Source organism: Pteropus vampyrus, unplaced genomic scaffold, assembly GCF_000151845.1.
Source record: "Pteropus vampyrus isolate Shadow unplaced genomic scaffold, Pvam_2.0 Scaffold182, whole genome shotgun sequence".
Lineage (NCBI taxonomy): Eukaryota > Metazoa > Chordata > Mammalia > Chiroptera > Pteropodidae > Pteropus > Pteropus vampyrus.
The window spans coordinates 1,680,463-1,696,837 of record NW_011888963.1 but is presented as its reverse complement, the minus strand read 5'-3'; the positions used below and the strand labels follow the sequence as shown (position 1 = coordinate 1,696,837).

General features: G+C 38.9%; 1 protein-coding gene across 1 annotated transcript in view; it reads left to right on the top strand.

Moving 5' to 3' along the window:
* LOC105299391 (microtubule-associated serine/threonine-protein kinase 4-like) overlaps nucleotides 1–16,375 on the top strand; it is a 200,682-nt gene that overhangs the window by 150,240 nt on the left and 34,067 nt on the right. The window contains exon 2 of the mRNA XM_011371099.1: nucleotides 13,833–13,986. Coding sequence (XP_011369401.1) covers nucleotides 13,833–13,986 — 154 coding nt within the window. The remainder of the gene's footprint in view (nucleotides 1–13,832; nucleotides 13,987–16,375) is intronic.

Here is a 16,375-nt window from a genome sequence, read left to right as displayed (position 1 = left end):
TAAGCATCTTAACTGCATGAGGGCTCCTGGGAAGAACTAACTGTGTATAAAGGTAGATGGTTGCTTTAGGACTAATCAGTTGTACTCAGGACACCATCTTAAACTTGTGAGTAAAGCATGAAAGTCTTATGTAAACTCTTGGAAGAGACAGAAAGGAGATGAAGTGAGGGCCCCGGAGAACTTGGTCTGAGGTAGGAAAGAACAGAAAGTTGCTGTGTACCTTGTCTCAGGACGTTGGACGAAGATTAATCTTGATGAACCGAGGGTGGTAAAATGTGCTGTCTCTTAAATTTATGTCATGTCTGCTGCGGAGACTCCTTAAGCAGTTGCTGCATTGTGCAGTGTAGAAACCCATATGGAAGATGTTGTATTTTCCTGCTTTGATATTCTCACTTAGCAGCATCTTCCAGGAATAAAGTTGCAGAGAGTTTGTATCAGTGCCTGGCACAGAGGCCTTCCGTAAATATTGGTTTCCTTTCTCCTTCTCTTCTTGCATGCTGCTTCCCTGCATCGGTGAGTCTTCCACAGCTCGGTGATTTGTTTTGGAGGTAACCTTAGGAGGCTTATGTAGTGTTGGGAGAGGAGGAAGTAGAGGATGTGGTCCAAACATGGAGAGTGAAAAAGGAAGCTGGTCCTCATTCCACCTGTCCAGGTGGCCTGCAGCCCAGACCAGATACCACAGTGACATCAAGCTGTGGTCTGAAGCTGGGTGGCAGTGCCAGTGCTGTCTGCACAAAGATGGAGACAGGATAGGAAGAGCCTAGGTCTGATGGCTGGCCATGGGTCTTAGCCTTTATTGCTCACTAACTCTGATACTTTGGGCAAGTCACAGAAGCTCTGCAAGCCTGTTTCCTTATCTGTAAAACGGGGATGAAAACAATATGACGTCAGAGGGTCGTTTTACACATTAAATGAGACAGTGTGCCTAAAGCACTTAGGATGGTGCCTGGCACATAGCAAGTGCTGTGCCTAACTGAAGGAGGGACTGGTAGATTGAGACCATGGAGAAAGGGGAACTTGCCCAGCCACCTCGCTTGCTTTTTTTCAAACATGCTGAAGTCACTCTCACTCCAGGGCCCTGCTACTTGCCCTTCCCTTGGCCTGGAAGCCTCTTCCCCTGCACAGTTCTTGCTCTCTCTCCCTCCTGCAGCCCCTTGTTCGAATGGCCCCCTTTCAGAGAGATGACTCCTAATCACTCATGTAATAGAGTGGCCCTCCTTCTCTGTCCCATATCCTACTGCTGCTTCTTCACAGCTCTTATTACCACCTGAAGGAAGGGATTTTGCATTGATCAGTGCCTCCTCCATAGTGCTTGGTACATACTAGATACTTCAGTGAATTTATTGAAGACATAAGGCATTGGCACATTTGTTCAGTTAAGAGCCAGACAGTAAATATTTTAGGCTTTGTGGGCCATACAGTCCTTATAAGAACTGCTGAGCTCTGTCGTTGCAGGCAGAGTGTGGACAATATGTAAACAAATGAGCATGGCTATGGTCCAATAACATTTTATTTGGCGTGTGGGCTGTAGTTTGCTGATCCCTGTAATATCAATGAACAGGAATGAGCAGGAATAGACCTTTAGTGGCTGTGGTGGTTTGAGTTTGGTGGACATGCGGCCACTTAACCGTAGAGGTGACAGGGATATATGGAATTAGAGAACAAAGACAATCCATAGTTCTGGTGGAGAGGTAGCCTGGCTTCTGGTAGCCACGATGATGCAACTTGTGGGGTGATTATGTACTTCACCAGCCAGACCAGTCCAGTGGGCATGGTCTTGTAAATGAGAACTATGCTTTCATGTTGTGGACTGCTTTTTGTTAATCATGAAATAAACATGTAGCAGAGGAATTCATTGTTTAAAATCTCTGCATACAGAGAAGAAATCTAATTTATCTACCTGTAAGTTCAGGCTTTTATATATGAGAGGCCTAGATTTATTGAAAGGAAGGCCGTCTATACCTGCATTGTCGAGTGCTCTGTTCTCTGGCAGATTTCAAGCTCAAACTTGAAACTTTCTCTTAATGTGTCTCTTGATTCCAGCCTGTAGACCCACATGTAGTCAGTGCCTTTCCACCAGTGAGTCTTGGGCAAGAATGGGAAAATAAAGACCTGGGATGTGGGAGCTAGAACTGGGCCAGAGGCTGACCGCAAATTTGCTTTCTGTGTCCATCTGCCCAAGTCTATTTCAGATGTCTGGGAATGCCTTGATTTGTCTTTTACTCCTGTAATCTGAGAAGAGTTTTCTTCCTGCCAACCAGGGGATCAGAGCAGAGGGCTCCTGTTTGGAGCCACGTCTTTTCACGAGGAATAGATAAAAGACATGAGTAGGTTTCAGTAATGGTTGGTCAGCCAACTGGACTTTTAGATGACAATGTATTTAGTGATTGAAGTGATCGAATTATTCATGTGCTCATCACTCAAGTAAGTAGTAGAAGATGAAGGAAAGTTAAGATGGATTCATTTTCTGCAGAATCTACCAAGCTATTAATTGCTCTGCTGTCTCTTTTTTCTTCTGTTTTGCTCACTGCATTTCCCACCCCCTTTCTTCCTCCTCTTGTTTGTCTTTCTGTGTCATTTTCTCCTCATGTTCCTCTAGTTTATATTCCCCTGGGGGGCTGGCAGTTCAGGCTGGGCCTGACTGTTGAGAGCTGGGAACCTGGTGGTGGACAATGACTTGAGATTCAGCCCTGGGATGGTGTGAACTGGGTGAAGGAAAGCTGGGATATCCACGCTGTTACTGAAAGCTCTAAAGGAAGCCCTAAACCCAGGGTGCAGTTCCCAGCAGAGGTGGAGAAGATGTGTGGCCGTTCACTGGGCAGACAGGTAGCACCGAGGCCCAGCATCACGTTGGGATCTGGTCCCCAGTAGGCTGCCGTTCTGAGGCAGGAGTGTGTCAGGGCAAGACCTTGGGCACGAGGCATCTCCCAGACTTCGAGGTCGGAGAGACTAGTAACCAAGCAGCAGAGGCACAGCCCAGGGAAACAGGGCAGATATCAGGGCAGGAACCTGGTCAGGCAGAAATTCAGAAGTAAGATGGATTTGGTGCCGAGCCAGGGAGCTACCGACTTAAGGTCTTAGAATTTATTTATTATTAGGGAATATATTTATTTATAATTATTTAATCATACACTTATTATTATAATTCTTTGTTTATTATTCGATATCTTTGCTAAGAGAGAAGATCAGTCTTAGGCTCTGTGTTAGGACACAACCCGCAGTGGAAGGGTGAGATGCCACGGTGACCGGAGCCAGCGGGAGCATTAACTTCCTCAAACAGCTCTTGTCCATCACTTCCACCTCTTACCCTCTTCCTCTTCCTGTCCTTTCTCCCTCAGTCCTTTCATTCTCTTTCTTCTCCATTCTCGTCATCTTCTCTGGTTATTTTTTCCCTCTTTAAGAAGAAGTCAAACTGATGAAGAATAGTTTGCACGGCCCTGCACCACCCCATCCCCAGAGCCCTTCCTTTAGTCCTCTTACTATTTGCCAGTTTCTCAATGATTGTTTTTCCCATTCTCCTAAATCATTTCCTTTGCAACCAGGTGGGACTCTAAGCTGCTGAGACTCATGACTCATGATTCTTAGGAATGCTTTTCTTAAGAACGTTTATTTAGCCTCTTGGGTCGCAGTTCAGTTTCCTCCTGCTATCCATGAGAGATTTGCTCAAACAGCCCGTATTTTTTCTTAATGTAAAATCATGAAATGAATATTAATTTATATGTTTGTTCAGTTCAAGAGCTTAAACATTATTTTAAAACCAGAGCATATTTTGAAGTTTTTGCCAGGAAACTTGTATAAAGTTTATTTTTAACTTCTGCAGATGTTATGGAACAGAAGTTTCAGTCCTCGATTATTTTCTTTTATGGTTCTGATAAAATGAACTAGGCTAAGAAAGGATAGGGAAGGGGAAGAGAATAAACATTTGAGCATCTTCTCTTGTTAGGAGCTTTCCATTGATCAGTTAACTTAATCCACAAGGATCCTGTGAGAATATAATTATCCTCATTGTAAAGATGAAATTGTAATTTGCCCCCTCTGTATGGCTGATAAGTGGCCGAATGCGACCCTAGCTGAGGGCCTGCTTCACACCACAGCTCCTCCTCTCTACTGCTCCTCTCTACTGCTCTTCCTCCCCTCTACTGCTTTCTGTTCTCCTTGGGAAATGGGATGTGATGCCCTGCACTTCTCCTAGAGCTCCTGGCCCTTGGTGAGATAGCTAGTGCCTAAAGAGGGATAGACGGTTAAGATTATAAAGGCCTCAGTCAAGCCATGAGGTACAGACGGTGGGAGAAACTGTGCTCTGTCTCTCTTATACCTGAGGACATAGTGGATGAGTTAGAAAAGCCCCAAGCCAGAAGGAAAATTAGTAAGTGTTTACATACCACTCTGTGTCCCTTTCTGAACTGGCTAGCGTCTGGGTACTATAATCTAGGTGAGTAATTGCAAGTCAACCCCTCCTACATTTCAAGCAATACCAGCATTGTTCAGCCAACATGACAAGGAAAAGAAATTAGCTAGGTGCTGGACCACAACTCTGCTCAAAGCCATTGTGGTCCCCATACCTAATTCTATCTATCCTTGCATTTGCCAGGTTGTTTTATGGTTGTGTTTCTGTGTCTGTCTCCTGCTCTCAGGTAGAAGTGCCCTGAGGAAGATGGCTGTATTTATTCTGTTCTCTATTTGCAGCCCTTAGCACAACGTCTAGTCCACAGTAGACATTTGGCTATATTTTTTTAAACATCTTTGAATTGAAAGAGCATGTGTGAATAAAAACCCATAGAAAAGTCATAGAGTAGATTACAGTAGAGTGATGGATACGAGTGTGTGTGTAGGGGGAGGGTGCAGGAAGCAAAGTGAGTGAGGGAACAAGGCATGGTAAGAAGTAGAGTGTAGGTCTGGGAATTTGGGTGCTGGCCTACAATTTTGCACCATCTATCTTTGTAAATATAGGCAGCTGACATGACTTGTCTGGGCTTCACTCTAACACAGAGCAGCAAATTGGACTACAGGTGATTTTTAAGTCCTTTCCACTGCTAATGTTTTGTGGTGGTGTAATTCTGACTTAGGGATTTCAGCTGTAGATACCCTAGAAACCCATGCGTCGTCTGTCAATTAGGATCAAACTAGACTATTTAGAAATTGGTTGATATCAGAATCTAAGATCCAGTCTTCTCTGGGAAGTCTTCCTAGACCAGGGAAGGAAGAGGGAGTTAAGGTTAACTTTTCTGGGAATTATGTGCTTCGCCACTGGGAACCCCTCTCTCGGAGACAGTATGGAACAGGAGAAGAAGCGTGGGCTCTGGAGTTAGGAATCTTGGGCTTGAGTCCTTTTGTACCTCCAATGGAGCTGGTGACTTTGGAGGGCGTAAGCTTTCTGTTTTCTCACTGGTAAAATAGGAATAATCATGCTACCGATCTGAGTCTACTCTCTCTCCCAGAGGGGCAAGAGGACATGTTTTCCCCTCTGACTTTCAATGGAAGGACAGTGACTGGGAGGAATGCAGTATCCTCCTCCGCTTTGTTAAACATGGTCAGAATCTTTACTTATGTCACTAATGGGGACAGGATGGTACCAGGGGAATTTAATGACTTCAGATAAGTAAATGACTCCAGGCATAGATTAGATGCCTAAATAAAGGTCAGGGAAACCTCTAGAATATTAAAGTGACAGGAAAACAGGTGATCCATATGCAAAATCAAATCCATATATTCTTTGAGATGGTCTGAGTGTCATTGTTTTTAAACTAAACTTTGAAAAGTTCTATGTTTTTAAAACCTGTGATATATTGTTTTAAAAACTGTGATCTATTAGCTTTATTATTATTTTTTTACATCTATAGACTGTTGCTTAATGTAAACATCACAGTAACAATGAAATGCCTGCTGTGTGGTGCTCTGTCCTTGGGACTGTGATGATATTGCTGGTGGTGGACGTGTGTGTGTGTGTGTGTGTGTGTGTGTGTGTGTGTGTGTAGAGATGTTCATAAGTAAAGGAATTGACTTTCTTGAAGTTGGGTTGACAGACAAGAGTGAGATAGTGTTATCAAAGTGCTAATTTACATATTTCTCTTTAAGGGAAGAAAGAAAATCAATTCTCTTAAATGAAACTAGCAATGCAGCTCTGTTTAAGTGAATGCCATTGTAGCTTGATCTAATAATGTATATCAGGATGTTTCTGAAACACTTTATTATATTGCTAATTGAAGTTTGTAATTTAAAGAAATAATTACAAAACCAAAGATAGAAAATTATATGGGCATCTAGTACATCTCCTAGTGTAAATATTTTCTATTGATGTATTATTTTTCAAAACATGGACATTCGCTGAGAAAGTGAATTTCAATAAACAGCTAAGGAAGTTATTTGCTTAACAAATCTTGTTTACATGAACGTTTTTGCTAAGATTCTATCTATGCTCTTCCTCTGTCCTCAAAAGGTTGTAGGATGACCTCCAATAACAGATAAATCAGCAAGATGAATAACTTAAAATAGGAGAGATAGACAAAAGAAAAGTAAGCGGCATCGATGACAGATAGTTGTTGTTGGGGGCTGTCCTGTGCATTGTATATTGTTTAGTAGCATCTGTGGTCTCTAGCCAGTGGACACCAGTAGCATCCCCTGCTGAGATGTGACAACCAAAATGGTTTCAAACATGGCCAGATGTCCTCTGGGTAGCAAAATTACCATGAGGTGAGAACCACTGATATGGAGAGTATCTTAGTTTGAGCTACTGTAACAAACTCCCACAGACCAGTTGGCTTATAAACAACAAATTTATTTCTCACAGTTCTAGAGGCCCAGAATCTAAGATCAAGGCACTGGAAAATTGGGTATCTGGTGAGGGCTTACTTCTTGGTTCACGCACGGCTGTGTTCTAGCTGTGTCTTACATGGTGAATAGTAGAACACTCCAGGGGATCCCCGGCATCTCTTTTATAAAGTTTCCACCCTCATGACCTAATTACCTCCCAAAGGCCCTACCTCCAAATACCATAACATTAAGGGGTAGGGTTCAAAATATGAATTTGAGGATGGGAATACAAACATTTAGTTTATAGCAGAGGGTAAGGTGAAACCAGAGAGGTTAGTGCAGCAACTAGATCCATGAAGTCTTGAGACTGGACATACCACACATGCCAGTGACAGACTGCAGGCTTTGCCCTGTAATTTCTAGTGGATGAATTAGAGAACTATGATTATTTATGTGGTTCATGGAGTTCCCAGGTAAAACCATACCATAACTCGACAGAAGCACAACTATTTCTAGATTGAAGAACTGACAGTATTTTCTCCAGGTTTCTGTCTCCCCAACAAGAATGAAGCTTCTTGTGAGCAAGGAATTTGTTTTGTCCACTGCTGTGCCTGGAGGAATATCTGGCACACAGTCGCTTAATAAATATTTTTATAAAGAGATGAGTCTTGATAAGGAGGATACTGTTTAATATAGGCCCTTCCTTATATCTTTATAGAAGAGAGTGGCAGGATTTATAAGGCTATTTCTTGTAGTATCATTAAATGGAAGCATGCATTCTGGGTGGCATGATCTAAAATGAATGTTGGCAAAATCAATTAAATGGGCCCCAGTCCAATGTGGTTCAGTATTGTAGCTCTCTCAGTGTCTGAGTCAAGAGAGGTTTCAAGATGGTGGGGTGGGAAGGTTGCATATTCTCTAGGAAGTGGTGGTGAGATCGTTAAGTGTTAGTTAAGGCTAAGAGAGGGGGAGACTTGAGTTGAGCTATGGTGACAGATATCACCAAATGTTATCAGTTATTGAGTGCTTAGATGTGCCAAGCACCATGTTGAGCCCTTTACATCCATCGGCCCTATGCATCTTCACCACCTATGAGGTTTGTACCTCAGAGAGGAAGTAAGTGGCTTGCCCAAAGTATGGCACTGGGATTCTGCCTCTGCCTCTGCCTCATGCCCACTGAAAACCTGGTAGCAATGGGTGATTGAGCCCCAGGAGTTCATGCTCCCGAGCATAGCATGAAAATTACAGCCAGAAATGATTTTAAAACAGTTCTAACCACATTCTCACTTGAGCCATAAAGGAAAAAAGACAACTCAGTAAAATTATAATTATTTTAATTTCCTTGAAAGGCATTTATGATGAAGTATACTTGCAGAGATGTTTGTGAATGAGGCGACTTGCTATATGGGAATGTTAATAACTACCACCGCTAACATTTATTGTGTATTTACTGCGTTCTATGCACTGTTTTAAGTGTTGTACACATATGAATTCTTTTAATCATTACAACAACCTCAAGAGATAGGTAGTATGATTAATAACATTTTGTGAATGAGGAAACAGGCATAGAAATAGTAAAATGTCTTAATTAGAATAGTAAGTGTTGGTGTTGCTAACCACCATGGAATTAGTGAGAATCTAGTAATGACTGTTTTAACTATAGAGCTCTATTCTATCAAATTTTAAAATATTGTTTATAGGCTTTAGTTTAAAAGTAAATAAAACCCGATTTTGAAATAAAATTATTTCAAGTTGCCTGTCTGAATCCTTTTTGGATGGAAGTGATAGAGCAGTTAATTAAGAGTACAAGCATAGTCTATGCCATTTTATAATTATTCCTATATTTTCACATCTATGGTTTCTTAGAATATTTAAAATCGAGAAACAGAATAACTGAACAATGTCTTTATAACCCTATATTACTAATCAATTTCTTTCTCGCTCTCTTTTTTGAAGTGAAGAATGGCTTTACTGGTGAGTCTCCATTATGTATGCGAATGACAGTGGTGATCCCTTTGAACTAATGAACTTTGGCCTTAGGGCACATGCATTGTGCATGGGCTTTTAAAATGCCAGTACCACATCCTGGAAATAAGTGAGGAATTACAGAAAGGAGGAATGGGGGTAGGAAAAGGCTTGAATTGATAGACACAATTGAATATGCTAGTTAAGACATAGTGAAAAGGTCGAATAATTCATTATTTAGGAATCACCTTCAGGGGTAGCTGTGTTAAAAAATTAGCATATTAGTTTGTATGTGGAAAAGATTCTTTGAAAAAACGTCACTCCAGGATCTCTTTTATTATACAAAGTCTTCAATTTTGTCAACATGCTGTAGATTTCACTTTAGCATTTTTACCTTGAGTAACATTTAATACAATTTGTTTCTGATTTTTCTAACAATTAAAACCCTTTATTGCATGTGTTCTTTTTTTTTTTTAATCTGTTGTTATATTTTTAACTAAACATCAGAGATTTGCAAATCATTTGTTCTTTCAACAAATATTTACAGGGTGCCTTTCATGTAGAGCAGAAGACAAAATAGAGCCTTGGAGAAAACAGAATAGTACATAATTTTATGTAACTTACATTCTGATAAAGGAAGGAAGATAATAAACAAATATAAAAGATCTAACACATCATGTGGTGAGAGATACTATGAAGAAAAATAGAAAAGGGAATAAAGTGGTAGGCATGCTGTTTTACATGGGGCATTTAGAGAAGGCCCCCTGAAAGAGTAACATTGGAATAGAGACCTTGAGGATGGAGGAAGCACACTAGCTAATATCTGGATTGTGTACCAGGCAGAGGAAATGATCAATGTAAAGGTCGTGGGTGGGAAGATGCCTGGGACATCTGAGGTTTGGCAGCAGACCAAGAGAGATTGAATGGAGTAGTCAGAGTAAGGATCAGAGAGGTGGTAGGGCCTTATAGAGCATTGTCAACATTTTGACTTTTGTTCTGGGTATAGGAGAATCCAACAGAGGATTTATCTGCCTTGTGTTTCAAAAGGGTCAGTGGCTGTTCTGCTGAGACTAGGATGGAGGCAGAGAGACCTGTCGGAAGGCTACTTACTGCAAGAGAGATCTGGATGGCAAGGACAGGAGTGGTAGCAATAGAAATGGTGAGCTGATTGGATTCTTGATATATCTTGAAGGTTGAGTTAGAGGCTCTGCCGATTGGAAATGGAGTAGGAAGAGAAGTTTAGAAAAACTGTAAAGTTTGTGTTGTGAGTATCTAGAATAATGGAATCGCCATTAACTGAAATGGGAAAAACCTCTTTATTTTCATATGATCATTGTTATTATTTAGGAACTATAAATTAGAGAACTCAAGTGCTTGGGCATGAAAGTGGGGATGGGATTGGAGAAAATTGTCAGTTAGGAAAGCTGCAGATTCAATATTCATTGAGAGTTATAGTATGCCTTTTTAGAAAGAGGTAGATGGTGTTACTAGGGAATATAGCCATAGAAGAAGAAACCTATGGTCTGTGTTTGGAGATAGTGGTTGTGGCAGAGACACAGAACAAAATAAGATCCAGTTTGTGAATAATATGCCTTTACTTTTCATACACCTTCACTGATGGCAGAAGCCACAGTGTAATCATGGAGAATTCTTCTGTTTCTCTCAGCCTGATAATTTGTAAAACAGAAAACAGTTAGTGGAGATGATAAATATAAAGAATGTAGATGTAGAATTCTGGTGATTAGCATTTCTATAGGACTGATAATTTGGAAACTTTCCCTCGAATCTACATCAGATTTGTAGTAGCTGTACAGCTTTTGTTCTCTAAGATGCTTATATGTTTCCGGTGATAAACTGCTAGCAAGAACAGTTGTATATCACTCACGAGTAAGTGGTATTGTTAGTTTCCTACCTGTCTGACATCTAAATTTAATAATGGTTTTGTGGTTCTTAGAACTACAGGAAACTAACATAGAAAATTTCGAGTAAATCTAGTCTACCAAAAATCAATACGTGCTATTGGTGAATGAAGTAAGGGCATAAATCTGGTGAATGTGTTCCCATCCAGGAAACTTTGTGCCTACCAGTGTGCTAGGTAAGTAGGTGACAAGGGAGTCAGGTCTGGCTCTCTAGGAGTCTGCTGTCTGCTTAGTGAGCAAAATTAGAAGTATTTGAAGCCAGAATGGCAAGCTCAGGCCTGGATGCCCTTGAATATTTGAAAGGTTAAAGACAACCTCTGTCTTTAGTTGAGCTCCTTGTAGTAGAAAGACTTTGGGAATTTGGAAAAGTTGGAAAAGATTAAAGTGAAATCATTTAAAGGGTGGTGTCTAAAGTGATATGTTTGATGTCTACCATAAACTCTAGGGTGTGATGAAATGTTTTTAAAGGGATCATAAGTGTTTGAATCAAGAAAAAAATGAAAAATAAATTGCAGGGCTGCAGTGAACCATTCTGAGAAGCTTTAACTAATTGTAGAAAGAAAAATAGAGCCACTGACAACATAGCAGATTTGGAAAAATGATCTATTTAGAGGAAGCCCTGCTGGGAGTGATTCGATGTGAAGAAAGAAATGGGATCCTGGAACACTGAACTATGCTTGTAGCTTTTCCTTCTTACATTGTTTTTGGAACATTGGCAGCCCCTCACAGTCACTTCCTCAGTTTTCCCAGATTTAAAATAATGCTCTGCTCTTGGGATTGTGATTCTGGTGAACAACTCTGGCTTATTAATAGCTTAGGGTTATATATATGTGAGAAAATAGGTTTTCTTTTTATATTTTCCAATACTTTCTCCTTGATATCCTTCTCTTTCTTCTACATTTGTTTCATATTTTCTGTGGCTTTGTTGGAAATATGTAAGGAAAGCACATATTTCCTAGCTAGGAATTATCTTCTTTTCTCTGCTTATTTTTCCACCCTCTGTTAATTTGTGATATAACAATCTTCCCTAGAGTAATTAATTGTAATTCTGCAAGCTGAACATTATAACTTCAGGTGAAAAATAAGTAGAAGTTGATGAACCAATGAACCTTAAACAATAAATATTTGTATTTTATGCAGCTGCTACTGGTAATCAAGAGAAAATATGTAGAATGGACCTTAACTCACCTGATTGGTGCATTTACAGGACTAATAGCTATTATGGAACATTTTGCTGAATGTCTAGAACACATTGCCACCTTGTGGCTGCAAGTTTTTAATGTAAAAGCAAATTTTTAATATTAAGTCTACGTGATATACTTTTATATTTTTCCTAGTATTTGCACTTCACCTTGATAACAAAAGATTTGAGACACCTTATAAGAATACATAGAATATAGGGTAGGAGAACTCAAGAGAACATCCTTGTTCTTAGAAGAGGCATGCTGAAGTATTTAGGGGCAAAGATCCATAATGTCTGCAACAAGCTCTGTGTGTTTGGGGCAGAGGCAGAAAAAGAGAAGAAGAGATAGCAAAAGCAGTATGGCAGAAAGTTAAAAATTCACCGTTGGTAAAGGGAATATGAGTGTTCATTGCACTATTCTTACAACTTTTCTGTTGTTGCAAACTTTTATCTGAAATTTTTCAAAAAAAAAAAATGGCAAAAAAAAAAATTGGAGTGTGGACATAAAATGGAACCAAAAAGGAGGCAAAAGGAACTTTACAGTGTATAATGATGTGACTGCATTTGGACCACTGACTGGGTTCTGCATTTTCTAGTAGTCAATGTGTCATTATCCAGGGTTCCCTTGCTATAATTTATTGTCCATAGAGTTTAAAGGTGAAATGTCTAAAATTAGATAGAAATCCCTCTTTGGAGGCCCTCTTAAGTAGGACACTCATGTAAGGAACAGCAGCCTCAACAAATACCTTCCAAAAGTATGATCTGGAATCCCTTTGCCCTACTGTTATGGCTTGATCCTGGACTACTAGTTTTTTTGAAGACCTCTCAGTAAAATACGAAGTGGCAATGAAATACAGTAAAATACTGCTGGGCAATGAGTTTGAGATGGTGCTTATTGACAAGTGCTTGAAATACAGCTGTTCCACATTACTGATGAATACAGTTGAGCTCAAGGGAAAGTTGACATGTAATAGCTAAGCAAATATAACCAGATGACCATCTCTCTGCCATGAAAACAAAACATAACTCAATGAAGCATCCTTAAAAATGTGTGGCCTTGAGCAGTGCTACCCAATTCTTCTGTTCTTAAATTTCTATAAAGTTGGCCCTTCTCTGTGGCAATTAGAATTTACATGAATATCTTTTGTACTTTTTATATCTTAATAATTATCTAGATATGTATCTATGCACATAAATATTTCTGTTCTTAATAACTAGACATATATACATATGCATATAGGTTTAACTGAAGGTGAACATTTTAGAAGATATGACCTTATATAAGTATGAAAGGTTTTCTTATAAAAACAGGGCAGATATTGAAGTAAGTGTTGTGACACAGGGGATTCTTTCATAGAAAACTGTCTCTTGAAGTGACTTTGGTTTTTCTGATTCTTGTGACAGATTTTCTTTTAAAAGCTATAAAGTGATATAGGGATGTATTGATTTCCATTATGGGCTATGGAGCTTAGAAATTTCCCTCCCCTGTGTCTATCTGTGAGCACCAAAAGCTTGTGAATTTTCTTTTGTGAACAACTAAAGAAGTGATCTATTGACTCACTATAGAGCAGTATTCTTATTTGTGGGGGGCGGAAGGGGGCCGTGAGTGTCATGGCCCACAGAAAGACAAATTTTGCATAGTGACTCAGGACACATACATATACATGTATAACTTAATCAAAAACTTCATGAAGCTATACTTCCCCTTCCTGCATTGGACGCTGATAATTTCTATTCTATTGCATTAAAAATACTAAACTCGATTTCATGACTCACTAGTCTGTTGTGACCCACATCTTGAAAAACACTGTTAGTGAGATTTTGCACCAAGCCAGACTCTCTGTCAGATGGAAGACACAACGGCGAAATCCTAAATTTTCTAAACTAGCCAAATTAACAACAGGGTTGGGAAAGAGGTGTTTGGAGAAGGAAAAAGAAGAAGGAAAGTGTGACTGGTTGGTCTTGCATTCTGGTTGTGTCTCCAGAGAGTGACACCTCTGTCCTTGTCTCTGCAGCTTGACCACATATTATCCCCTCCACCAATGCCATGTCGGAAGTGCAGCAACCCAGATGTGGCTTCTGGCCTTGGAAAGTCATTGAAGTTTAAAAGACAGTTGAGTGAGGATGGACGACAGCTACGGCGGGGGAGCCTGGGAGGGGCTCTGACAGGTGAGTCTTGAGTGACGTGTGTAAGAGAAGGGGCTGAGTTTATACACTAGAGGGCTTGAGCCTCTGTGAAGTTAAAATCAGTTTAAGAATGGGCCTGCCCTTCTGCAGACCATTTGGTAAAATCTAGTCTAATCTAGAGAGCAGATAAAGTGAGGATTTTATTAGTAAACTTTATTGAAGTATAATTTACATACAAAAATGTACTCGTTTTAAGTACATGTGTGGATGGGTTTTGACAAATTTATATGCAGTCTTAACTCCCAACAAAATCAAGATATAAAATGTTCCCTGTGCCCCTTCCTAGTCATTTCCTACCCCACCCTCAAATCTCTGGCCCCAGGCAACTATCAGTCTGCTTTTTGTCACTATGGATGAGATTTATTTAAAGAATGTTATATTTATGGAATCACACGGTACATTATTGTACCTGGCTCTTTTATATCTGGCTTTATTTGCTCATTATAATGTTTTTAAGATTCATCCGTGTTGTTGTGTGTATCAGTAGTATATATTGAATTTTATAAGGATCTGCTAAACCGTTTTCTAAATTGTGGCATTTTACATCCCCCCCAACAACAAGTGAGTGATCTAATTGTTCTACACCTTTGCTAACCTGTGGAATTGCCAGTCTTTTTAAATTTAGCCATTATAATAGGTAGATTTTAAAATCTACCTATTATAGAATAGTCATGTCACATTATGATTTTAATTTTTATTTTCTTGATGACTAAATGATGTTGAATATTTTTTCATGTGCTTATTGGACATTCATATGTCTTATGAAATGTCTGTTCATATCTTTCACCCATTTTTAAAAATCATGTTAAAATTAATTTGAAAAATTTTCAAATCCAGAAAACCCACAAATTACTTTTATTGACTTGAAAGATAGCCTAATTAAGCAACATGGGTTTTTTTAAATAAATAATTTATCATGAAAATTTCATGTCATTAAACTTAACTTTAATTCTATTTCATTTATCGTTTTTTCCTTTAAATATTTCCTGTAGAAACTTTATTGTTTTTTAAACCTCAAAATAAAATTTTCTCTATATATGACAGTCTCAGCCTGGAAAATAAGTTGAGTTATTCACATTTTATTGGAGAATTATGGATTTTGAATTTTTGGAAATGAAATTTCTGGGAACAGAAGTGCCTCTGCCACATCATCACTTGGTGTACTGCTGGGATGAAGGGTGAATCTGACCTCAGGCCAAGGGGAAGAAATTCATTAAAAATGGCTGCACTTCACTAAATTTAAGGCAAATGTTCACACTTAGTTTTGCTGATGTTCTAATGCTTGTTGGATCATTTTCCTTTGTTGTCCCTTTAGAAATACAGACTATTTCCTTTTCTAAGTGAGAGATCTTAAAGATTATTTGGGCTAAGCCTTATTTTACAGTTGAGAAATTAAACCTGAAAAGTTAAAAATCTCACCCTGTGTTTGTTAATTTCACTTAGGAAATTTACTTACTTGCTTTTGACCAATAAGAGGGGCAAGAATGATTTGCTCCAATTTTTGCTAAAGCAGTTTACTTAAAGCTTTAAAACAATGTACGTATATATCTCTCGATACAGATATATAACCTGAAACACAAAATTGGTCTTTGGCTTTAAAAAAAAAAGCTCGACTTGATTCTCATTTCATAATCTCAACAGCTTTAGCAATTCTATACTTAGACAATTTAGCTTGCTATACATTTATCTTAGCTAATTAAGTCTTTGGTGAGATAATAATAAAAAAATGTTCAGTACTATTTGGAAGTGCTTAAAAAATCTCTTGGACATCAGCTTGTTTTTAAAAACAGTTGTTCGAAAGGTTATTGGCATATAAAAAAGCATTCTTAATTGGTCCTCTAGATAGCTGAGGATTTAACGAAATAATATATGCAAAGCACTTAGCCCAGTGATGGGTGGCCATTAGTGTTATGTGCATGACTAATTGAATTTGGGGTATTTGCAGTTGATAAAGAAGCTGGGCTTGTGAACATCAATATGGAACCCTATCAATTGAGTTTCTACTTTGTATCAGGTACTTTGCTAGTGTCAGGTGTTGGATTATCAGGTGTTGGAGAAGAAAGCATTATCTCTAATTTTTAAAAAACATGGTTTCCACTAGTTTTAGGCAACTTTAAATAATCACATATGATCTTTCCTTGGGATATATCTTGTTGCTAACTTAAATTAAGTCAAACTGATTTTGCCATCAAAAGTTTGCCCTTGATATATTCTGTAACTGAAAGACCTTCCTATTACTTATCTGTTTTAATCAAGGATCTTTTTTACTACTTTCTTTAAAACAAAGCCATTGTGAAGGCTTAGTTTACAGTTTGAAAATTTTGCCACCCAGTTATCCTTAATAAGTTTCACTAAACTCTTAACTCTCTGA